General features: G+C 51.5%; 1 protein-coding gene across 1 annotated transcript; it reads right to left on the bottom strand.

Annotated features, from left to right (window-relative positions):
• Positions 1–1710: 1710 nt before the first annotated feature.
• On the bottom strand, positions 1711–22069 carry LOC103585237 (chromosome unknown open reading frame, human C12orf80). Its single transcript, XM_008566150.1, is given in 9 exon segments — positions 1711–1809; positions 2739–2786; positions 3057–3138; positions 7881–7989; positions 7992–8019; positions 9459–9661; positions 9664–9687; positions 17010–17097; positions 21905–22069. Coding segments are annotated over 9 exon segments (846 nt in total).
• Positions 22070–23854: the final 1785 nt, after the last annotated feature.

Genomic DNA, 23854 nt, shown 5'->3' with positions numbered 1-23854 from the left:
AGGGCCCTTGTTGTACTGTATTGTGACACAAGATACAACATTAAGAGCTTTGGGATGCTGTAGAGTGGGTTGTGGACGAAAGTCAGGATGGGGGAACACCCCGTCTCTGGAGACCAGCTGGGGCTCCTGCCCCACAGGACCTAGCTACTTCCTTGCCAGACTGAGCTGGGCTGCCTGGGATGAGCCCCAGGTTGACATTTTGTCCTCCGCCTGGGGTGTCATGTGGACCACGACCAGCTGACTCCTTGGGCCTGGCATCCTACAGAGGGCCAAATGCCTTGGGTGGGTGAGAAGATTAGGGTCTCCCCTGTAAAGGAAGAAACAGAAGAAAGTCTCCCCAAACTGGTGGAGGCCCCACTAGGTCTAGAATTTAGTCAAACATGCAGCTGGGGCAGGGCAGGGACCAAGCCTTAGGCCCCTTGGGTCCCTCTCCTTTGATGTAGGACTCAGTGGTGGAGCACATGGGGGTAGGTTTCCTCTGGCCCAGGCATAGGGCAGGCCCGTGCCCACTGTGTGGGTGCTGGGCTCATGCCAGCAGCATGCAGCATGGTTGCCCAGTCTGCTTCTTGGTGGAGAGGAGCAGGAGGAAGGATTGCACAGAGGGAGACTGGCAGGAGGGCGCCGTTTCCTCTGCGGCTCAACGCCTCCCAGGGAGGGCCAGGAGCAGCATGGGTTGCCTGGGTTCCCTGGGAAGCACCACCTCCTCTCCTCTGCTTCCTCTCCCAGGAGGCAGTGCCAAGTCCCAGCAACAAGGGTCCCGTCGTGTCCACTCTCTATGCCACCCACTGTGCCCAGCCTCAACCAACCCTTGAGGATGGTTCCTCTAGTCCTCATTTCTCAGGCCTCAGACAGACACTCAGCATTCCTGCTCCCTCCTGTCTGCCTCTGAGCCTTCGGGCTGGCCCTCGCCAGCGCTGCCTGCTTCCTTCCTGTAGGAAGTCTCCCCAAAGAGCCCCTCACTTGTCCCTTGAGCAGGAGAGCTCTCACAAGCAACCTCCATGATGGCAGGACATTGTTTTGTTCACTGTTCTCTTGCCACGGCATGTGGCAGGTATATGCTATAGGTAGCTGTTGAATTGTAGTGTATCTTCTGGCATCTAGCACTTGTTTCTACGGCTCTCCTAGGCGGGGCTCTCTTCTCTCCCTGCCCCCATTAGGCAGGGTCTAGGGATCGTGATTCCCCTCCTCCCAGTTTGCCGAGAATCCTGGTCACTGGAGAAATCTGCCTCCCCCAGCTATCTGGGCATTCATCCAGGAAAAGCTTTCTGAGTCTCTATGGAGTGCCTCTCCCTGTGCCAAGCAGTGGGGTAGATAAGAAGACAAATGAGGGCTGTGACTGGGGTGTTCACCCCACGGTTCCCAACCCCCTCTGCCTCTGAGACCAGCATTTTCTGAGCTCTGGAGTCTCTTTGCATCCAGCTGCTGCCTCCAGGCCAGCTACCTAGCTGGTTCCAGCCTCCTCACCTTTCTATTCCTGGCACTGCACACAGCTAGGAGGCGTCCCTCTCCGTGGGGCTGCTTTCAGAGGGGAACAAAGAGGGACTGGAAGGCAGGGTGGCTGACAAAGGGAGGCCAGGGGAGTGGTAGGGCATCTGGAGATGCTTATTTGTAAGCCCAAATCGCTCCCCTGAGCTTCAGCTATTGCCTTTATCTGGCCCAATAATAGACCGAAACCATATTCTGCTCCCTGTTGAGCGATCTGTGAGCCTGTCAGGGTGGCGGCAGCCCAGGGTGGTGCTGGGCACTGCTCCAGCTGACATAGGCCAGCCCTGGGAAGCTGCAGCTGGGTGGGGAGCCAGCAGCCTGCAGCTGCTCCCACAGCAGGGATGTCCCACTCATTCAGGGGTCCTTAGGGCCCGTACAGGAGATTCTCAGGACATATCTGCAGGACTGAAGCTTCATCTACCGTGGTGTATGGTTCACTTGCCTTTGTATTCCCAGCACCGGGCTCAGTGCTTGGCATACAGTAGGAGCTCAATGGTTGAACTTTATGCTTTCAACACCTATTTAACAGGGACCTACTATGTGCAGGCAGCTGTGTCTCCTCTCTCCCCATCCTTCTATTTTCCTCCTCCAACACCTGTTGGGGACCCCCTGAGGCAGCCAGATGTAGGAGTCTCCATAGCAGCTGGTCCGTAAGAGGCCAGTTTGAGGCCAGTCCTGCCCACTGCGTCTCAGGGAAAAAGGAGGAGGAAGTCCTTCCTTGTGTCCCAGTAACTCACGTCAGCACGCAGGCTTACAGCTGTGCTCCCATGTGTCCCCCATGTCATTTCCCCAGCACTGCAGGCAGGCCAGGTGCCGTTGCACTCCCATTTTGCAGAGGAGTGGGATTTGCAGCCAGATCTTCTACCTCATAATTTGGCACCCAGCGAGGCTCGTGAGGTTTGGGTCTTAGTTGCTGAGTTAAGTGCTGAGTTTCTGGAGGAAGCGAGAAGGGTGAGATCAGAGCTGGGGTTGAGGTGGGATGGGGAGGGTGGCAGAGGCTGATGGGGTGAAGAGCAGAGGGAACACGGTGAGGGCCAAGCCAATCCATGCAGGCAGGCTCAGTACAGGGCCCCCCACCTGGGCCGCTGGGAATCTGATGACCTCAGCTTCTCTCTGAGGTGCCACGGGCTGCCTCCTGCCAGCACCGGCAAACAGTGCTGGGCGAGACTGAGCACTAATGACTGTTTTCTAGCAGGCGATTCCTCTATGTAGGGTGTATCTTCCCGGGTCATCGCTCTGCAGTCTGCACTTACCAGGGTAATAGCAGCTTGGTCTCCTGCCCGCCCGCTGGCCCCAGGGCCCTGCAAACAGATGGCAGCAGATGAGGGAGAGGAGGGCAGGAATAAACAGAAGCGGCATCCCTCACCCCACCCTGCCCCTCTGTCCTGGGTCACTGCAGGAGTTTGTATCCTCAGCATCAGGGTGGCTCCTTTCCCAGCAATGCCTCACTGCTGCCCAGATCCAGGGAAACCCCCAGACACCCACACCGCCTCCCATTCCTTACCTTAACTGTCGACTACTGCCCAAGCCCACATAGACCCCCTCGCTTGCTCCTGAGATCCCTCACCCACCTTTCTCTGGGCCACATGCTGCTTCACATCTATCCTCAGGAAGCCGAAGGAGGAGAGGGCAGTGCTGTTGACTGAGGATATCCTGGGTATGAGGCACAGTGCCTAGAGTGTTACTGTGGCTTTCCAAATCCCTATGACCAACCATGTGGTAGGAGTTATTTTCAGTTTACAGTTCAAGATGCTGAGGCTCTGGGAGCTTGAGTGACTTGTCCAAGGTCACCCAATGTGGTAGGCAGAGTAGTAGCCCCTCAAAGATGTCCACGTCCTAATTCCCAGAACCTGTGAATAAATTACCTTAAGGCAAAGGGGACTTTGCAGGTGTGATTAAATTATAGATCCCAAGACTGGGGGATTATCCAGGATTATCTGGGTGGGTCCAGTGTCATCACAAGGGTCCTGTAAATGTGGAAGAGGGAGGCAGAAGAGGAATGCCACGTGAGAACGACTTGACTGGCCATTGCTGGCTCTGAAGATGGAAGGGGAGACGAGCAATGTGGGCAGCCTGGAGAAGCTGGGCAGGCAGGCAAATGGATCCTCCTTGGAACCTCCAGAAGGAGCCCAGCCCTGCTGACACTTTGACTTTAGCTCGGTGAGACCCATTTTGGACATTGACCTCCACAGCTGTAGTAACACATAAGATTTATATAAATAAATCATAAATAAATAAAATTGTTGCTGTAAGCCACTAAGTTCATGGTAACTTGTTACATCAGCAACAGGAAACTAATCCTGCCAGCAGGTAAGAGGCCAAGCTGGGAACGGAACCAGAGCGGGGGACTCGGCCCCTGTGCACTCCCTTGACTTCCCTTCCTGATGACTGAGCTCTGCTTGCCACCTTCTCTGCCTCTCTTCCACCCTCTGCCTGCATGTCCTGAAGGGAGCCAGACAAAGCCTGGTGAAAGCCTGGCGGGGAGGAGGATGGGAGAGGAGCTTCGGCACTGGGACAGGGTCTGGATTTCAGTTGCTGTCCTCCTCTAGTCCCCAGCCTCCCTTTCCTGTCTCTCCTCCACCGTGTGGGTCAGGAGTTCTTAGAAACATGCCTGCAGCAGTCTGTTTCATGGGCGGATGGAGTGAGGCGGGGTCTGTGGTAGCCATTTGGGCTGGGAGTGGGGATGTGGTTTCCGGCCTGAAGTCACGAGCAGCCTGGCTGCTCCGCACTTGGCTTGGGTTCTCTTTCCTGGTGCTGAGTCCTTTGAAGCAGGAAGGTGGGTGGGATGAGGGGGTGTCTGTAGGCCTCCTCTCTGGGACCCCTGCGGGTCTGTGTGTCTATGCAGTGCAAGGGGAGATACCTGCGTGTCTCAGTGCCCGGTTGTGGGGAGGAGCCAAGGATCCTGCCCCTCTGGTGTTTGTGTCTCTGGTCTTGTGGACCTCTCCGGGCAAGGTGTCTTTTCAGACCCTGTAGGTGAGTGTGTCTACTCAGGGCTCTGATGCGTGTGTGCCTGTGTGAGTATATCTACTCATACCCTGTGTATGAGGGAATGTGTGACTGTATGTGGACATGTGTCCCCTGTGCCCCTGTGTGAGCATGTGAATGGGTGAGCATGTCTACTTACACCCGTGTGTGTGAACACATGTGTGGGTGCCCACTCATGCCTCTGTGTGAATGCTTGAGTGTGCAAGTGTGGTAGTATTTCTGCTCACACCCCTGTGTGAGTGTGTGAGCACATGAGTGTGTAAACACACCACTCATGTCCCCCTGTGTGTAAGTATGCGAGCATATCTGTTTGTGTCCCTGTGTGAGTGTGTGAGCGTGTGCACACTCCCCACCCGGCTGGGGGAGCACGGTACTGCACCCAGCGCTGCCCCTCCCCCAGCCCGCCAGCTGGCATTGCCTCACCCCGTGACACAGCCACTAATGACTGTTTGCCATTGTCTGTGCAGTGGTGGCATCACCCGTGCTAATGACAGTCTCCCCTGCCTAATGACCTGGCTCCTGCCCCATCATTTAGAAGCCACAGGAGCACTGGCCCCATGGCCAAAGAGATGTTGACGAGCTCAACACATTTCCCGCTGGGTGTCGGTGGGGTTGGGGAAGCATAAACCCCACCCCTCTCCCGCAGCCCTCAGGTGCCCGTGTGGGCTGGGAATTTCAGCTGGCTGATGGCATTCCTGGGCGGGAAGCCCCATGTCTGGGCCCTGTCCCCTATCTCTGGCAGGCCTAGGTGCTGCTGCCTGGGCCCGACGATGCTCCCTGCTGCCCCTCCCCACAAGGGTGCCCTGGAACCCGGTAGCCAGCCTGCATCAGCTCCCATAGACAGGGGTCTGCCTTCCCCCATGAAGCCCCCTGACCCTCTCATCTCTGTCAATGGAGATACCCCTCCTGAGGAGTCCTCTCTTAGCTCAAGAGGCTCTGGTCTGGGGCCACCCCTGGGGAGCAATGGGTTTGGAGCAGCCAGGCAGTTCCTGTGGTCCAGGGCAAGCCACCCTGCGTGGAGACCACTGCAGAGACCTCATTCAACCACACCGCCAATATTTCAATTATGACCGAAAGTAAGTTCAAATAGCCTTCTGGATTGTGAAGGAGGAGCTGGGGAGGGTTGCTGCCCCTTTCTGTGAACCCACAGTTATTTGTTCATACTCTCTCCTACTCTGAGCCCACCCCACCCTATTGGTGTTCCCCATCTGCAGCGCTGCCGCCTCCCACCTAAAATTTACCTAGGTATGCAGAGAAGCCTAGGACCCTGCCTGGCTCAGTGGGGACTCACTAAAGATTTTCCGATTTAAGGGATGCATGCCTGCAACTAGCTGTGTGATCTCGAGCAAGTGACCTGCAGTGTCTTCTGCAAATTGAGGATATAGTAGTACCTGCTTCCTAGGGCTGTTCTGGGGACTAAGTGAACTCTATGTATAAAGCACTCTGAATGTTGCTGGTTACACAGCAAGCATGCAATAAATCTTTTTAAAGCCTTTCTGAGCTTCCTTCGCCGCATCTGTAAAGCGGGGAGGATGGCTGCTGGTGGCGGGGCTGCTGTGAGGGCTGGCGAGAAGCACGGCAAGTGCCTGCAGCAGAGCGGGTGGCCTCAGTGTGCGAGGAAAGGAAGGGAGGAGCGCGTGCACCAGGTGTCTGACCACTGACTCAGCGTCCCTGTCCTGGTGGGGTCAATCACTCCTTTGCCAGCTTGGGGTTGTGGCTCGTCTACATCACTTGCAGCAGGATTTCTCAGACTGTCATTTATGACTCGCTAGAGGCTCGTGAGGAAGGAAAACCACCCTAATGCATTACAAAGTATTGTTTTATGAATGCATGTGTATGCTGGTTTCTGTGTAAAATGCGTGCATTTCTTACTGTGGTTTGAAGTTAAAAGCTGGAGACACCTAACCCACTGTCTCTGGGCAGGGGCAGGAGTGGGGTGTGGGGCTCCCTAGCTTTGCCTTGCTCCTCCTCTGCTCCACAATGAAGTCTGCATTGAGTGCCCATGTGTGCTGTCCTAGAGGGACTGGGTCTCCAAATGGGAGGACTCAGATCCAGCTGGAGGCACATCCCTTTCTGCCCCAACAACCCTCTGAAGTCCCCCCTCCTCACCATTTGCATGGATAAAGTCCAAGCTTGGCATCTCAGGTGCTTTGCCCTCCAGGAGTGACTTGCAGGGTAGAGAGTGGTGCTGGACATGTAGGTGGACAAGGGAAAGCCTCCCAGGCTTGCCTCTCCTCTGGGCCTGGGCCAAGCTGTCCCTGAACCTTGCTCCTTCCTCCACAACCCTGAACACTTAGCCAGCTAGCCCCATGGGTGGAGTGTGGGCATCAGAAAATGCTTCCCACAAAAGCAGAACAGTGGGGGGACCCTGAAGAAATCCCAGCGGATAGTCTCTTCTCCTTTCTCTCAGCACACCAGCCGCACCCTTGGCCTGGGTCTTCCCGAGAGCCAGTGATGGGCTGGAGGTGAGGGGTGCTGTGGCCTCATCACAGAACTGGCTACCAGGTACTGAGTGATGACCGCGGCAGCACAGCACAGGCTAGTTTACATGCACCAGCTCCAGTCTTTATCACCCTCCTAATGTGTTCCTCTTATTATGTCCCCTCCACAGATAGTGAAATCAAGGTCCAGAGCAGTTAAGTTCACACAATTAGTAAGTGCTGTAGCCAAATTTCAATCCAAGGCCAGTGTCTCCCTACATCCAACTGTGGCCTCTGAGGGAAAGACCTGTGAGTGTTGGCGAGGCCACTCTCCTGGCCTTGGAAGAGTTTGCAGTACTGCAAAGGGAGAAGCTTCCCTTTGAGGAGAAGCTGGCCTCTTCCAGCTACATCCAGAGATTCCTGTCCCAATATGATCTCATCTGGGGCCTCCCTGACAACCAAGGGAAGAAATTGAACATGGGGAGAATCTTCTCACTGTAGGGAGTCTCATCAGTGAGATTGCTTGATTATCAAGAGGAAAAAATTGCGGTAAGAGAGATGTGACTTAGATTCCAGAGTGTTCCTTGGCACTCCTTAAGGGCAGGGACTAATCTAGCAAAATGGGCTTAATCAACACTGGGGACTCTTACCATTAGCAATAACTGTAGAAGGTACTTTGTGAGAACATTCATAAAGTATCATATTAATAGGCAAATGAACACAGGATAACTTTGGGACGCGGAGTAGCCGGAGGTAAGAGTTGGGTGGGGTTGTCCAGGGAAGGCTTCTGAGAGCAGGGGAGTAGGAATGGGTTGGGGAGGAACAAGGCTTTCTTGAGGTGGGAGCAGGCGGGAGGAGCAGAAGGCATCTGGCACCCCAGCAGCATCATTCTGGAACCAGCCAGTCCCCAGGAGCCCCACCCCAGACACCCAACTCAGTGACCTGGTACCCTGGGAATTTGCCCTGCATCCTGGGTGGAGATTGTCCAGCCAAATGCCTGCCCAGCCCATTTGGTGACACTTGAAAATGATATGGAAATGCGATGTGGTCTTGAGGTGGGTCCTCCTCTCCAGGATTTTGGCCCAGTTTTGGCCTGCACCCATCCAAGTGTTTTCTTTGTGGAATGTTGGGCAGAGAGATGAGGGAGGACTGAAGCTTCCCCTGAGGTGGTGCTGACAGAGATTCTGGAAAGTGGAGCAGGGATACTAATAAGGCCAGCTGCTTTGCTCCTGGGGGTCAGGGTGCCAATCCAGAGGACAGCGTGCCCAGTCAGCCTGCTTCTATGCTTGGCTGCTTCTGTGGTTGGAGCCCAAGCCTAGGCCTGGAGCAGTGGAGAGAAAGCTCAGATTCATGGAGTTTCTGAGCTGGAGGGAACTTTACCCGCTTCCTTTACAAAGGAGGACATGGAGGCCAGGGTGGGGAGGGTGGATAGTGTGTGCGTGTGCGTGCGTGCGTGTGTGTGTGCGTGCGCGCGTGTGCGTGCGTGCGTGCGTGTGTGTGTGTGTAGGGCCCAACATATGAGGGACAGATGCTGCCTAGTTTTCCAGGAGTTGCCTGCAGGGTGGGGGGAGCCTGCACATCCCAGGTCCAAGGCTGGGGAGCAGCAGGTGCACCTTGGGCACAAGCATGGGGGCAATGATTTGGGGAGAGATGGGCAGAGCCCAGGCAGCTCCCTGTAAGGGGGTGCACCATGAAGCAGGGCTGGAGAGCTGCAAGGGGTGGTGGGGGGCTCCCTGGTGGGAAGAGGGAAGCCCGTGTGTCTGGCCATGCTGAAGCTGAAGCCTGAGCTGAGAGAGTGAGGTGAGAGGCAGAGAGAGTTCCCTGTGGGCAAAGCTCCAGGCCATGCTGAGGCCTTGGTCTGTAAATCAGGATGCAGGTGACTCCTTGCCCCTGGAGTTGCCAGCAGCTCACCCTGTGCTGGGTTCCAGAAGCTACAGCCTGTTTAACCAGGGCTTGGCAGAGGGGTCTGTTAACCCCCATGGTGGATTTGGATGTACACGGAGGGGATTGTGTGGGGAGGGGCACCCAGGAGTTGGCTGGGGAAGAAGTTGAGAGTCAAGGTATGGGAGAACTTTGGGGTTAGGGTTGACAACTGTCTGTCCTACCTCTGGGGACGCCCAGAAACTGGGACAGAGGCATCTATTTGGGGATTCATAGTCACTTTATAACTGGCATTTAGGTGCATGCCTGCAGCAGCCTCAGGAATGACAGCGTTTGGCCATCCATCTCCCGCCCAGCAAACTCTCTGTGCTTTAAAACAAGGGCATCCTGTTCAGGGTCAGCAGAAAGAGACGTGAAGGAGAGACTGACCCAGGGAAAAAGAAAGAGCATCCCCTCCCACACCCTTCATCTTTTGGGGAGATGGGGCAGTGGGAGTGGGGCTACTGTGGAGCGTGAAAGGGCCTGGGAGGAGGAGAAGAGACAGTGAGTCGCTAGCTAAAGGCCACACACGGAGGCCACAGGAACCTTGTATCTGAGCCTCATGGGGATGGCTCTGTTACTGGCTCTCAGCAGCCTTTTCACTTCTCATTTTTGGGCTCCGTGCCCAGGCCCTGCTGTCAGTACCTGCTTCCTGAGCCAGTGCCTGGCAAACGCAGCTATGAGATCATGGGGCGGGGTAAGTTGGCAGGCCCCCGATCTCCCCTGGAGCCGTGGCAGGTGCATGTCAGAGTCCTGGGCCTGGCGCCTTCGTAATCTCCCTCCTGGCCCCATCCCCTTGCAGGGAGGTGGCTCCTCCAACCTGCCGCTTCAGCCTCCTCCACCTTGATTTCAGACTCCAGTAAAGGTGGGACATTGGCTCATGCCACGGGAAGAAGGCTTGAGATTAGATTTGAAGAAGGACTCTCAAAAGATGGGCTGGTGGGATAAAGGCAGGAGGGAGTTAAAATGAAGGACAAATATTAATAAGTATAGCACTGGTCACTGAGGGCTTATTCCGTGTCCTGCTCCGTGCCAAGGGCTTTGCAGGCAGTTCTCATGTAATCTTCACCATGACCTTGTAGAACACAGAAACTCAGGCCAAGCTTTCACAGCCAGGAAGCAGAGCAGCTGGTACCCCTGCAGAGCTTCTAGCCCTGGGATAAATCTTGAGCATCTGGTGAGGTTGGCCACTGGAGGACCATGTGGGCTCCCAAGTACTCTCTTGTTCCTTCATTTAGTGTTTAGTGGTGAATAAGACAGGGTTCTTGAGGGCAGAGCTAGAGGTCAAACAGGCAGGAGAGGTGAGAGCTGGGTTCACGTTCCCGAGGGTGGAAGTCGGCCAGGCAGAGGAGGTGGGCCTGTTTCTGTCTGGCACCTCTTGAGTCAGGAGGGAGCAAGCTCATCAGAACGGCAAGAGGGAGCAGGTGAGACAGCAGGACATCCTGGCTTCCAGGGCTGCTTGTCACTGGCAGGTGGAGGTGTGTTTCCTGGAGAGGGAGAGCAAGTTGAAGGGCTCAGTCTGCAAGTGGGGGGTGAATGGCCCCAGTTGGGGGTCTTTGTGCAGGCTTGTGTGTGTGTGCCTGTAGCCACATATGTATGTCCACAGTCTCTAGTGATGCCTCTTCTGCCTCCGGTGGCTCTGAGCTCTCCCAGGCCCCTGAGGGAGGATTGTCCCCTTTGCTGATGGTCTGGAATGTACTTTATAGTTGGGTGCAGTGCTGTCTTGATTGGGGACCATTCTTCTTCCTCAAATGTCCTCCAATTTGGCAGACCACTCATCTCAGTCCTGAAGCCCCACCCTTACTTCCAGGAAGTTTTCTCTGATTCTTCTCCTTTCCCTGAGGATGAGCTGGGATCTAGGATTTTAGCTAGTGGGGGCATATCCTATTCCTTTCCCCGTGAGCCCACAATTCCACCTTGATTCATTCGCCCCTAGGTTCCAGCTTGCACAGGACTGGGCCCTCTGTAGTGAGCTCACATATGCTTATAGCACAGATACATGGAGAGGAGGGACGCACGACGGCTCCTGGTGTATAACTGAGGCCAATGCTCAGGCGTTCTTTGTCAGGTGCCATGTTGGCTGCTGGCCCCTGTCTGCCCTGGTGTCCAAGCCTGTCCTGTATGTCAGGGGTCAGGGGTCAGATTCTGTGTTTCAAGGCCCAGTAGCAACACACAATCAGAGTCCTATCATGTCAGGGCTGGGTGGGACCCCAGAGACAATCTAGGCTCATCTATCCTTCATTTATGAACGAGGAATCCCCCAGAGAGAGAAGAGCCTTGCCCAAAATCACACAGCAAATTGGGGGACACTTGACCCGATCTCTTGACCCCCACTGCATGGCAATTTCCACAATGTCACGTTGTCTCCCTAATTTTGACAAGCCTCTTTCTCCCCCTCCCTCTCTTTTCTCCGGTCTCCATACTTTTCTCATGCTTTCCCGTCTCAAATATGCCCATCTGAACACTGCCCACTTTTCAGGGCCTAGCCTGGTCCTCCCCTACTCTGGAACCCACCTGATTTCTCTCCCCTAACTTCTTGGCCACCCTTAGCAGCATGTGCTGCTAATTCCCCTTACCTAATTGTGTGTAACACAAATTAGTGCTTTATTGCTTGAAGCTCTAATGACCTGGGTTCTAACCAGGCTCAATCGCCTCCTAGCTGCATGGCCTTGAGCTAGTTACTTAACATTCTTAATCCTCTGTTTTCTCTTCTGTAAAATGGGGCATGCTTTTGAGCCTGAGTGAACAGCAGAAGCTAAGGCTTCAAGGGGTGAGCTTGGAAAACATCAAGGTGGGAATCTAAGGTATGGTGGGTCTGGGTGGGAACGATGGTGGAAAGGTGGGCAGGTGCTGGATCATGGGGGAGCCTCAGTTGGAAGAGGTTATGATATTGGCAGTTGGGAGCCCTTGAGGCTTCTTTGGAAGGGAAGTAACAAACCTCTGCCTAGAGTTTGGGGTGGCCATGAAGTGGGGTGGAAAGGGCATGGGTTTTGGAGCTGGCAGGTCTGGATTTGAATTCCAACTCTACCACTGGCTATGTGTGACGCTGCACAAATTGCTAAATCTCTCTGAGCCTTTCTTTTTGGCCTGTAAAATCAGGATTATACCTACTCCACAGAGTTGTGGCAAGGATTAAGTGAGGAAAACCTCGATAAATTGCTTGGCTTGGAGTCTGCTTTTAGCAAGTGCATAACGAGGAGTAGCCATTAGCACTGTTGCAGTTGTCGCCAGCCAGCACGGCACGTCTGCCTGCATCCTGCCTGACTTTGTTCCTGTGTCTACCTGTGCCTTGGGCATCAGGCTCATTCCTCATTTCCAGCCTGGAAACTTCCCAAGACAGGGTGCACAGGCATCACCTTCTTGCTCTAGCTGCTTTAGGAAGGGAAGGGAGCTGGGAAAACTGTTGAGAAGAGCTGATGCCACCCTTTGGGGCCTCTGGGTGGCTCTGCAAGAAGCTCGGGGAGCCCAGTAGCAACACAGTGTGCACCCACCTCTCCTGCTGGCTATCTAGCAGCTCTCCTAGGGATAGTCCTTGTGGCCTCAGTCTCTGCATGGGACTGCCACTGCTCGTGAAACCCTCGGAAGGGCAGGCCAGCACCCAGACAGGAAGCACTGGGGTCAGGGGATGAAGGGCAACTGACTGCCAGCTACCCCCACCTGCAACTGAATGTCTCCTAGGCCCGCACTGATGGAGAGTGCAGCCAGACACATACCACCAATGAGATAGAGTCTAATAATTATTAGACAACATTTATAAAATACCTGCTAGGTCTTGATCAGTGTGCTAAGTGCTGAGGGTTTGGCAAATATTGACTGGGTCCCTGCCTGCAGAGAGGTTATAGCTTAGAAGGGGACTGAGAGAAGCACTCAGAGGGTGATATGCAGGAAGGGGGAATCATGGGGGCTATGGGGGCACTGAGGACTGCACTTGGCCCACTCAGAATGGTGGGGGTGGGGTCAGGCTGAGCTCTGCAGGCTGAGCCAGGGGACTTGAAAGCACTCGTGCGGTCGGAGAGCAGACTAGGGCACTGGGGGTGTCCGGTCGGAGAGCAGACTAGGGCACTGGGGGTGTCAGGTGGGGGGCACTGGCTGGAGATGAAGCCAGAAAAGTATGCGGGAATCTTGAATGCCACACTGAGGAGTGCGTACACCATCTCAAGGGAAGTTGGGAGCCATTGGAGGGTTTTAAGCAGGAGGAAATGTGGTCAGATGCAGGGGCTGCAGCACTGAGGGAATGGGAAGGATGGGTGGTCTGCCTTCAGGTTTCGTGGGGAGGGGAGTGATGAGGCAGTGGCCTGCTCCTGGGGAGGGGAGGGAAGGGTAGGCCCCAAGGCTAGGAGGACAAGGAAGATTGGTCACAATTTAGGCATAAAGGGGTGAAAATCCTGGGGCTTGCCCAGCTCTGGAAGTCTCCAACTCTTCGCGTTTTACTCTACTCTCCTGACTCCACAGAGCCCTAAATGGGAGGAAATTGGTTCCACATGCAGCAGAGCAGGAGGGATTTAGGGAACAGGAACCTCAGCTCTGTCTCAGGGGTCCCAGCTTTCTCCACATTTTGGGGGAGCTGCTGGGCCAGTGGGGAATGAGAACTGTTCACTTCCCAGTGCCTCTCAGCCTTTCCCTACCTGCTGTCCTGGGGCACCTTTGCTTGCCACCTGAGTCTTGTTGGAAGTTGTCCGTGTGTGGATGTTAGGCAGGTGGCTTGTCAGGACTGACCAAGGACTGACTGAGGTGGAGTATGTCCCCCCAACCCCCAGAAGATTGCTGCAAGTGGGGGTTGCTGGAGGGTGGTCCTACCAGCCCCGAGAGAGGAGAAAGTGAGTCTCCACCACCCCTGGTGGGTCCCTGCTCCTGGAAGAGGTGCCCTGGCAGGTTCATCTGCTCCGTCTCCACACATGCCTTCTGCGTGCAGGTAGGTGGAGCCCTGCCTGCTGGGTCTCCCAATCCGGAGATCCTTAGATCCTGGGTCTAGAGAAGGAAGGAGCACAGGAAAGCAGAGGCCTGGCCCTGTGTGTCCTGACTGGGGGTGATGGGGCTGGCAGGACAGGGAGGCGGGAGGGCCGGGGTGCAGCGTGTGCCTATGTCATGCCCAAGGGGCTCTGCCCTTCACGCCACCTCCCTCCCCTGACTGGCCCCTCTTCTCCCTCCCTCTCCGTTCTCTTCTTCCCTCTCGTCTCTCACTTCCCTCGTGGCATCACCCTTCCTGTCTCCCTCCCCGACTCCTTTGCCCTGTTTCCTTGGTCTTCCCCAGGACCCTCCCATCTTCCCTTTCCCATCTCTTCCTTCCACCCTCTGGTTCTCTTCCACTCACTTGCCCCCACTCAGGGTCCTCCCTCCCTGCCTTCAAACTGCCCCTTCTCCCCTCTTGGAGCCCCTGCACGTCTGGGCAGGAGGCCATTCCACACCCTGCAGGGAGTCTGGGGCAACCAGGATGTCCCTCTCCTCCCTCCTCAAGGCTGGCTGGGTCCCAGCCCACAGGGGCCCCACGGTGCCACCTGGCCGGCTGCCTCTGGCCGCCTGCCCTTCTAGTCCACGGCTGGGGCTGCGGACCCAACAGCGGCCCCCAGAGGTGGGCCTTGGGATTGCAGATTCCTTCCAGCCACAGTCCCCTTCCTGCTTGTACTCCTATTCTCATCGCTGGCGTCCTGAAGGTCCCCCTTATGCCTAGGGATGTGCATGAGTGTGTGAATGCTGTGCAGACACTTGGGCATAGTATGTCATTCATGCATGCATGTGTGCGTCTGCTGTGGGTGTGTGATCTGAGTGTGTACATCTGCATGGATGTTTGTGCCTATGTCTCTGTGTGTCCAGTGTACACATGAGTGTGCATGTGTGTGAATGTAATGCGGGCTCCTGCAGGCCTTGTACAGCTGTGAGTGTGTACATTGGGGAGCACGTGTGATAGCACAAAGGCACATATTTCTGCAGGTACTTGAAGGAACTTGAGGGTCGTGTCAAATGTGGGCTCATCTGTGCCTGGGGACACCAGTGAGCATGGAAGAGGCATGAAGACACGTGGGTATGTGTGAGGGAGTACGGGGGATAAGCGCTTGCACAGGGGTGCTCACGGCATGCACCTGTGTGTCTGAGAGGCCTGGCTGCCTGTGTGAGTTAAGTTGATGTGCACTCGTGCGTTTTCATGGCATGTGTGAGGGGTATGAGACCCCAGGAGGGTGACCATTTGGGTCTGTGGTTCCATAAAGGCAAGTGTGAACAGCAAGGAGGGCCCAAGGAACCTTTCTGTGAGTACCTGTGGATACACATCCTCCTAGGCCAGGGGTGTGGCTGGGCTGAAAGGGGAAGTATTTAGTGACTAATAAGCTTTTAAAGAAATGCCTCCGCCCCCAATACAAGTCCCCCGCATCACTCAGGCTGACACCAGCCAGGAGCCTGAAACCACAGGAAGAGAGGAGATTGTATTGCTCCTGCTGCCCCTCCCCACCTGCTGTGGGGATGAGGCCAGGGGACAGCAAGGACACTTCTCACGAAGCACCTGCTGGGTGCAGGGGTGTGCTGCCAAACTGATAGGCCATCCAAACCAGACCCCTTCCTCTGCCGTTGAGGCCATGCCAGCCCCACCACTTTGCTTAGATGGGGTTGCATGGCATAGGGACACCTGTCTCTGCCTCAGCAGACCTGGGTCCAGGTGCCCCTTTCCCAGCCAAGCCTGGCTCCTTCAGGAAAGCGGGGTGGGCCTCCTCTAGGCTGCCCTCTGGGACTGAGCAGCCACGAAGCAGAGGGGAAGAAGCCCTCAATGAATGTTAGTTGGAGGAATGAATGAACAAATGGCGATTCCTAGGGCAGTGCCCCAGGCAGTGCACTGAGGGTGAGTGGATGGCTGTGCCTAGTGCTGGGAGACTGGCCTCTGACTTCATCTCTGCCTGATCCTCTCTGAGCCTCACTTTCCTCCTTTCTAGGAAAGGGCAGAAACCCACCACAGGGTCGTTGTGCCAATGAAATGTACAGTGTGTCTGATGCCTGGCATGTGGTAGGTGCTCAGGAAATGACAGGCGTCTCCCCTCCGAGAGCAGATGGCTGCCCTGAGCCCCTTCCATAGCAATCCCTGGACCCGCCATGAGTCAGCTATGGCTGGGCAGCGGAAATCCTCAAGTTCCCAGTCTGGAAGCATGAGTCAGGGACAGGCTGGGGAGGAGGGAGGTCACACTGGGGTCAGATGCTAGACCCAGGCAGGAGCAGACGCGTGCCTGGCTGCCACCTTATCATGATGCCCATTGCCAGTAACTGAATCTCAGGAGCTGGGAAGGCAAGGCCCTGGGGCTGAACTGAATACCCCTGCCCTGTGGGCCAGACATGCTGTTGACATGGGCTCTGTGATGTGTAGATCCTTTTCAGATAGAACAGCCTGGAAAGGGCCCCAGGCAAGCCCTGGATAGCATTGCTTTCATAGCTGCTGCTGGGGCCAGCAGCTCCAGCCTTAGGGCTGGGCCCAGCCTGGGGACTCCCTTAGCTCCCTTAGAGCTCCTGAATCCAGCTCGACAGGCCCACAGCCCCATCTCTGATTTCCTGAGAGCCTTTACTCTTTATCTAGATCTGGCAGTCTCCAGTCAAGATGCAGATGTGCTTTCCATCAGGCTTTGGTGAACATCTGAGGAGTAGAAATTTCTACTTTTAACCCTCTCCTGCACCCCTGACTCTGAGCAAGGGTCTGTTGTCCCATGGCTGCAAAGCGTGACCATTCAGTATAACAGACAGTGCCTGTGAGTGGGAGTGGGGTAAGCTGGAGATGAGCATCTTCGTGCCTTGTGATGGTCAGTATTGTAGCCATACCCTACATATCTCCAATGCCCACTTCTTATCTCTAAGAGCCATTGTTTAGGCTGAAAATGGAGGGAGGTGCTGTGGTGATAGGCTTATCTCTTTGCCTCCCAGATATGCAGAAGAAGGCAATTAAAACACCCCCACACACATACACACAGAAACAAAGCATTCCTTGAGCAGCTGTTGTGGACTATCCCTTATTAGGCACTGAGAGGGAGCGGATAAAAAAGTATGGCAGGAGTTTGAATTTGCACAGCCCTTACCTTATAGCAACTCACAGTTGCACGGAAGAGATACTTACCAAAAGACATTGAATTCTTATCCATTCTTGAAATTTGCAGAACTCTCTCAGGGAAAATATCAAATCTGTTAAGATATGTAAAAAGTGAAGCAGCAGCTTTGCTGGTGGGAAGAACAAACCTTGGTGACTGGCCACTGGACACGGTTCTATGGCAGCATTTCCCTGGTTGCACTTGTGCTGCACCCGCCGGGCCCCTGTCTGCTCCTGCTGGGGAAACAGCACAAGGGAAATGGTATGGAGGTCCCAGGACAACAGGGTTTGGTGACTTAAATAAAATAAATAAATGCATATTTATTATCTACATAATATGTCAATATCAGAAACCAAAGTCTCTCCTCTCTTTGTTATCTCTCCCTCTCTTTCCCAGGCTCCTCCTTCTCTGAGCCTTCAGGGCCTGATGGGAAGGTCTTGGTCCTAATGGAAGTGGAAAGAATCCTGGTTTCCTTCTTCTCTTACCCTAAGCCCCTGCGGCCATAAGCTCCTGACCTTCTCCTTGAGCAATTGGTGCTGAGGTTCCTTGCTTAAGCCTTGGCCCTTAGCTCTCAGTCCAGCCTTCCCCTGCTCAGCCTTGGGTCTAAACTCCCGGATGGTGTTTGCCCAGCCCACGCCTGGCAGTCTGTCTCTGACAGTCAGGATGAACAGGTTTGGCTGCCTGAGCTGGCTGCAGCTTTTGTTTTTAGTGAAATAAAGGAAGAGTCAGAGCTTCTGGCCACAGCCAAAATAAACTTTTTTTTTTCCCTTTTGAAATCATTTTTAACATGAAAAAGTTGCAAGAATCGTACAAAGAACTTTTTTTTCCTGAACCATTTTGGAATAAGTTGCTGACCTGACAGCCCTGAACCACCCAAATACTTTAATGTATATTTCCTACAAAAGAGAACATTCTTTCTCTTATATAACCACAATATAGCCATTAAAATCAGGATTTTAATATTGGTATGTAACTCCCATCTAATTCTCAGATCCTATTCAAGTTTTACCATTTGTCCCAATAATGTCCTTTATAGCAAAAGATTCTGTTCAGAGTCATGTGTTTTTGCATTTGGTTGGCATGTCTTTTTATTTTATTTATTTATTTTTTAAAAGACAACCGGTAAAGGGATCTTAACCCTTGACTTGGTGTTGTCTGCACCATGCTCACCCAGTGAGCTAACCAGCCATCCCTACGTAGGGATCTGAACCTGCGGCCTTGGTGTTATCAGCACCGCACTCTCCCGAGTGAGCCACGGGCTGGCCCTTGGCATGTCTTTTTAGTCTTTTATATGAAACAGTTCCTCAGTCTTGATTTTCATGACCCTGACACTTTTGAGGAAGTCTGCTGTTTCGTCGGGATTAGATTCTGGCTATGCATTTTTCGTAGGAACATCACAGAAGCAATGTTGTGTTCTTCCTATGGCATCCTGTCAGTCAGTGCATGATTTCAGTGTGTCCCATTACTGGTGATGTTAACTTTGATCACTTGATTAAGAAGGTGTCTGCCAGGTTTCTCCACTGTAAATTACTTTTTTCCTCTTTGTAATTAAAAAGCACTTTGTGGAGAGATACTTTGAGAGTATTTAAATATCTTGATCCTCATCAAGCTTCCTCCCACGAGTTTTCCTTGGTGTTTCCTGGCTTGATTATTACTATGATAGTTGCCAAATTCATTATTACTTCTACATTTATTAGTTGGCATCTTCTGTATGAAAAAACTTTCTCTTCTCTATATTTATTTATATTAATGTATACTAAGGAATTCCTATTTTACTTATTATCTATTTTTATTTTATTTGTTTTGATGCCCAAGTTCTCCCAGGTTGGGTCAGGGGGACTCCCTTCCAGCTGGCTTCTGTGTCCTTTTGAGATATCCCCTCCTTTCTTTAACTGCTTCCTAACTTTCTAGAACAAGGTGTTCCTGGCTCATCTTATGCTCTTCCTGTCCGAGCCCTGGAATTAGCCATTTCTCTAAGGAACATTAGTTTCTTTAGCAGGGGGTGGTATATAGAAGCCGAGATCTGGGTACTCACTGCTCACTGCTTTTGAGATTTTGTCAGTGATTCTTGGACTCTTGAGTCAGGAAAAGGACATTGCCTTCAGGCTTTAACATTCTAAACCAGTGATTCCAAAACCTGTTCAGGTGGTGGACAACATGGAAATAATGAGACTTTTAGTGGAAAAATGTGATATATTGATTGCATCAATAGTATTTAATAGGGAATAAAATCATCAGTGGAGAGAGAGAGGGAATATGAGTATATGTATATGTCTGTATATGTGTATATGTGTTTATGTATATATGCACACAAACAACTTAGATCTGTATATATTTTTATCTACCTGTCTGTCTGTCTGTCTATTTTGCAGGCCATGAGTCCACACTGATACCTCCAATACCAAGCCCAATATCTCATGGTTCATTCAGTTTTCTCCCTTTCTATACTTGTAAATCCTTCTCCTACAGTGAGAAACCTGTCTTTCATCATAGCTGTATGTATAACCAGTCTCCCCTTGCAGCCACCGCCAACAGCACAGCTGCCCTCTTCTGTGCTAGGACAAACAGCCTCCTCCACTGCTGCTCTGGCATGGATGCCTGCTTTTCTTGGCCACATTTAACAGCTTTGGGACTGAATTATTCAGGAAGGCAGGCAGTCAACAATTTGGACTCTGCTGGCCAATGAATCATTCATTACTTTTCCTGATCTTCGGAATGATTTGCTCAAAACTTGTCCTTAAAAATGACCTATGTTTTGCCGTTATTAAAGTACTAAACTACATGATTAGTATTTGTAAAGGAAATCTGTTTCTCTACTGACAACACTTCTGACACCAAATGTGTGGGTTTTCTACACCAAGCAATTCTCCAGTTCTCTGTGAACACTAACTGGGTGTCCTACGATTTAATTCAATTCTGACACTAACTACCTGGAGTCAACGGAGAGTCTGCAAGTAAGGGCTCAGTCCCACAAGATTGCATCCACTTCAGATGCCAATCACAGGTATCCAGCACCCAGGGTATCCACACTTCTGTCAGACCTGGCTACAAGTTGTGAGGCTCCTACAACCTCTTCCTGAAGTTTGATAATTTGCTGTAATGGCTCAAACAATTCAGAGAAACACTTTACTTAAGTTTACTGGTTTATAATAAAGCATATTATAAAAGCTACAAGTGGAAGCCAATACATAGGGTGAGGTCTGGAAGGGTACTGAGCTCAAGAGCTTCTGTCCCTGTGGAGCTGGGATGTGCCACCTTTCAGGCATGCGGATGCATTCACCAATATAGAAGCTCTCTTAACCTCGTAGTTTAGGGATTTTTATGGAGGCTTCATCACATGGGCATGATTAATTATTAACTCATTCTCTAGCCCCTCTCCCCTCCTGGAGGAGGAGGGGTTGTGCTGGAAGTTCCAAGCTTCTAGCCATGGCTTGGTCTTTCCATTGATCTCCACCATGCTGAGGCTATCCAGGAGCCCACCAGGAGTCACCTCATTAGAACAAAAGATGCTCTCATCACCATGAAATTCCGAGGGATTTAGGAGCTATCTGTCAGGAAATGATGTCAAAGACTAATATTGGGACAAAAGATGCTCCTAGCACCCTATCATTCAGAAAATTACAAGGGTTTAGGAACTCTGTGTCAGGAACTGGGGTCAGAGACAAAATATATATGAGTGTACTTCAAAAATTTTGTGGAAAAATAGAATTAAAAGATATGAGTCTTTTCATGATTCTTTTAAGCATAATCATAAGTGCGAGGTTGCTACATCTTTCCATTCTGCACGTTTGCTTAAGACAATAAAAAACATCCACTACTTACGAAATACCTAGCAGGTGCCAGGCTCTGTACAGATTGTTTCCTCTTTCTCATTTAATCCTTAACATAATCCTGCAAAGTAGGTATTTTCCTGATATTAGAGATAAAGAAACCGAGGTTCAGGGAGTTTCAGTTACACTTCTAGTAAGTGGTAGAGCTAGGATTAGAACCCAGGTATCTTTGACTCTGAAATCTGTCTTCTATCTGTTATGATATCCAGTTTCCTCAAAACTAAGTATTTTTTTCATAGTACAACACTATTTCCATAAATCTTATTTTATTATTTATTTATTTATTTTCCTTTTTGTCTTTTTTCGTGTCTGGCAACGGATCGCAACCCTCAGTGTCACGCCCGTACCGGACCAGGACCAGCAACGGGATCGCAACCCTCGGTGCTGCGCCCACACCTCGCTCAGCCAGTGAGCGGGAACCGGTCTGTATGTGGGATCCGAACCCTTGGTGGGAGCGCCACCACGCTCCCAAGCGGTGCACTATCCAGTGCGCCACCGGGCCGGCCCCATAAATCTTATTTTAAATAGATGGTTAGAACGTGGTGTTGTAACACCTAGGTCAAGGGTTCAGATCCCTGTACTGGCCAGCCGCCAAGAAAAAAAAAAAAAGCAGACATATTATACTAATGAGGGACTGTTTCATAACTTACTCAATGACTCCCCTATTGTAGAACATGTGGGTTGCTTTCTCTCTCTCTCTGTTAATATATAAACAATACCACAATGAACATCTTCGCGATATTGTTTTTTACCACATTGTTTCTCTAAAACTTGTCCTAATGTGAATGCCAGGCTCAGACCATAATGGCATATTATTATTTTAAAAAACAGTTGATTTTTTTTAGGCAAAAAGTATCTTGATTTAATTAGCATATATTTGAATACAAGTTTGGTTTTATTCAAGAAGCATTTAGGGGGTACCTGCTGTATACCAGGAAGATGGCAGGTATGGAAGATACAAAGGTACTGTACAACTCAATCAGAAAGCCCAAACCAGGGCATCTCTCATGAATTGAACCCATGACTAAGCTGATTGTTGCAGGGGCTGTGCCAGAGAAGCCCTTGCCCAAGGCTGAAAGGTGGTATGGGTGCAAGTGCCCAGACAACGGGTTGGTTTGGTCAGCTCAGGAAAAACGTGATGTGGACTAGATGGGATTGCCAGTGGATAAGTGTGACAGTTAAGTTATGGTCTCTTAGCTCCAAGCACACTTACAGACTGCTTTGTGGTGCTGGGGTTGGAACTCTGTAAGCCGGCTCCCTTCAGGATCTGCAGATAGGGGGCGCCAGAGGGAGGCTGTAAGGTGTTCGCTTTCTGTGGGCTCCAGGTCTGCTTCCTGTTCTCCTGAGCTTGGCGCCAACAGCGTCTGCACCCCGGCATCCTGTTGGCAGTTTTCCTTGCACTTGTAGAATCAGCTCCGTTGAGCCTTCCCGTTCAGAGACACCTGCCAGCGCCTGCCAGCCGGTGTCCCTGCCTCGGAGGTCTGGGTCCCAGGCTCACAGGGCTCTGCTTTTGAGTACCAGACAAGCAGCGCCACCTCCTCAGAGGTCTCAGTTCCAGGAGACCCCCCTCTAAGTTTCTAAGTTTTAATAATCTCGACTGTCACCTCTCCCAGGGTGACGGAGACGCAAAGGATTACTCAAAGCCCATTTCTCCAGAGCAGTGAGAGGCCGAGAAGGGGTTAATTCCAGAAGCAAATTCTTCAAGCGAGAATTCCTCTGAAAATAACCCCGAATAAGGTTTTCTCTCCGTTTTTATTCTCCCCGCAAGAAAGTTACAGAAAGGGAACATAGGTGGTTACAAAAAGAACAATGAGATATTCGTCCTGGCAACAATCATTAGGATTAGCTGCATCAAGGACGACTGTCCTAATAGCAAGCATTTTTGCTGTGTTACAATTTTTTTAAATCTACAACAGGGACTTTAATCCTGGGAAAGTTTTCTGTTTTTGCCAAGCTTAGCATTTGCACGTGTTAGGCCCTGTGAAGCACATTTGTTTTATTAATGTTGGTATCCTCCAGGCTCTTCCCTCTGCCCTTTGTTCCCTCAGCCCTGGTGATGGTGGCTGCTTGGGTTGGGTCTGTGATGTCTTAGAGTTCTCGTTTTACCCTTTCACGTACACAGTTAGCAACTCTTTACCTAGTTAATAGCGCTTGATGTTAATTCTCTCTGTTCAAGTAACTGGTGTGGATGTTGTTTCCTTATTGGAAACTGAATGATAAAGGGCAGACCCTAAGCCCCTGAGATACTGAGGACCTTGTGGTACCCTCGTGCTTTCTTTTTATTTCACAGTGTACACAGAGACGTGAGGAAGAGCCAGCTCCCTGGTCGGGGGGGTGGGTCTGTGGCTGCTGCATTGTTGGCTGAGAGAAAGCAGCCTGTTCCAGAGCACTCTGGGTCTTTCTTGTCAGGTCTCAAATAGGAAGTGTATGGCTGGGCTGAGGGATCACTGGCTGGAGAAATTCCATCTAGAATGTTTGGCAGCTGTATGTTTCGTGAAGTGAAGGCCATCTCCGGGAGATGGAAGTCCATTTAAAAAAGTCATTTTTGATATATGCACACAAATATTTTGTCTGTTTGATGCATTGAATGACCCCATTTGACAAATATTAATAAACACCTAATGAAGATAAGATGCTGTGCTAGACAGTGGGGATATGGAGATAGAATTGACAGTCCTTACCCCAAAAGATCCTACTATTTGAGGGAGACACTAAAAAATAATAAATGTTGTGTTCAATCTGCCATCGTTAACTGGAAGTCGTCAGAAATAAATGATGACTTCCAGTTAACTGTAGTAGATTGAACACACATATTTAACCTGGATCCCTTCTGAAACTTACTAAAATTTCAGTGAAGGTTGTTTATTTATTTATTTAATACAAATACAGTCAGTCAGTTGTTTTGAAAATGGGAATTGGTTTCAACACGATTAATACATTATGCAAGGATTTTAGCATAATGTGAATTTCACACATCTCATAATGTGACTGTATTTGCCTATGCAGAGTTTTGTCTGTGAGGAACACTGGTGAATGCAGAAAAGTACACCAGCCTAACTGATGTGGAACGCACAAAACACACATATCTCAAACATATACCAGCTACCTCAATTCACTACGCACATCCACCCACATCAGGTGTTAAAACCTTCTGTTATTGGAT

Source organism: Galeopterus variegatus, unplaced genomic scaffold (assembly GCF_000696425.1).
Source record: "Galeopterus variegatus unplaced genomic scaffold, G_variegatus-3.0.2 Scaffold224, whole genome shotgun sequence".
NCBI classification, from domain to species: Eukaryota; Metazoa; Chordata; class Mammalia; order Dermoptera; family Cynocephalidae; genus Galeopterus; species Galeopterus variegatus.
Note: the sequence above shows the minus strand (reverse complement) of the source record. Positions and strands in the feature narration are given on the sequence as shown.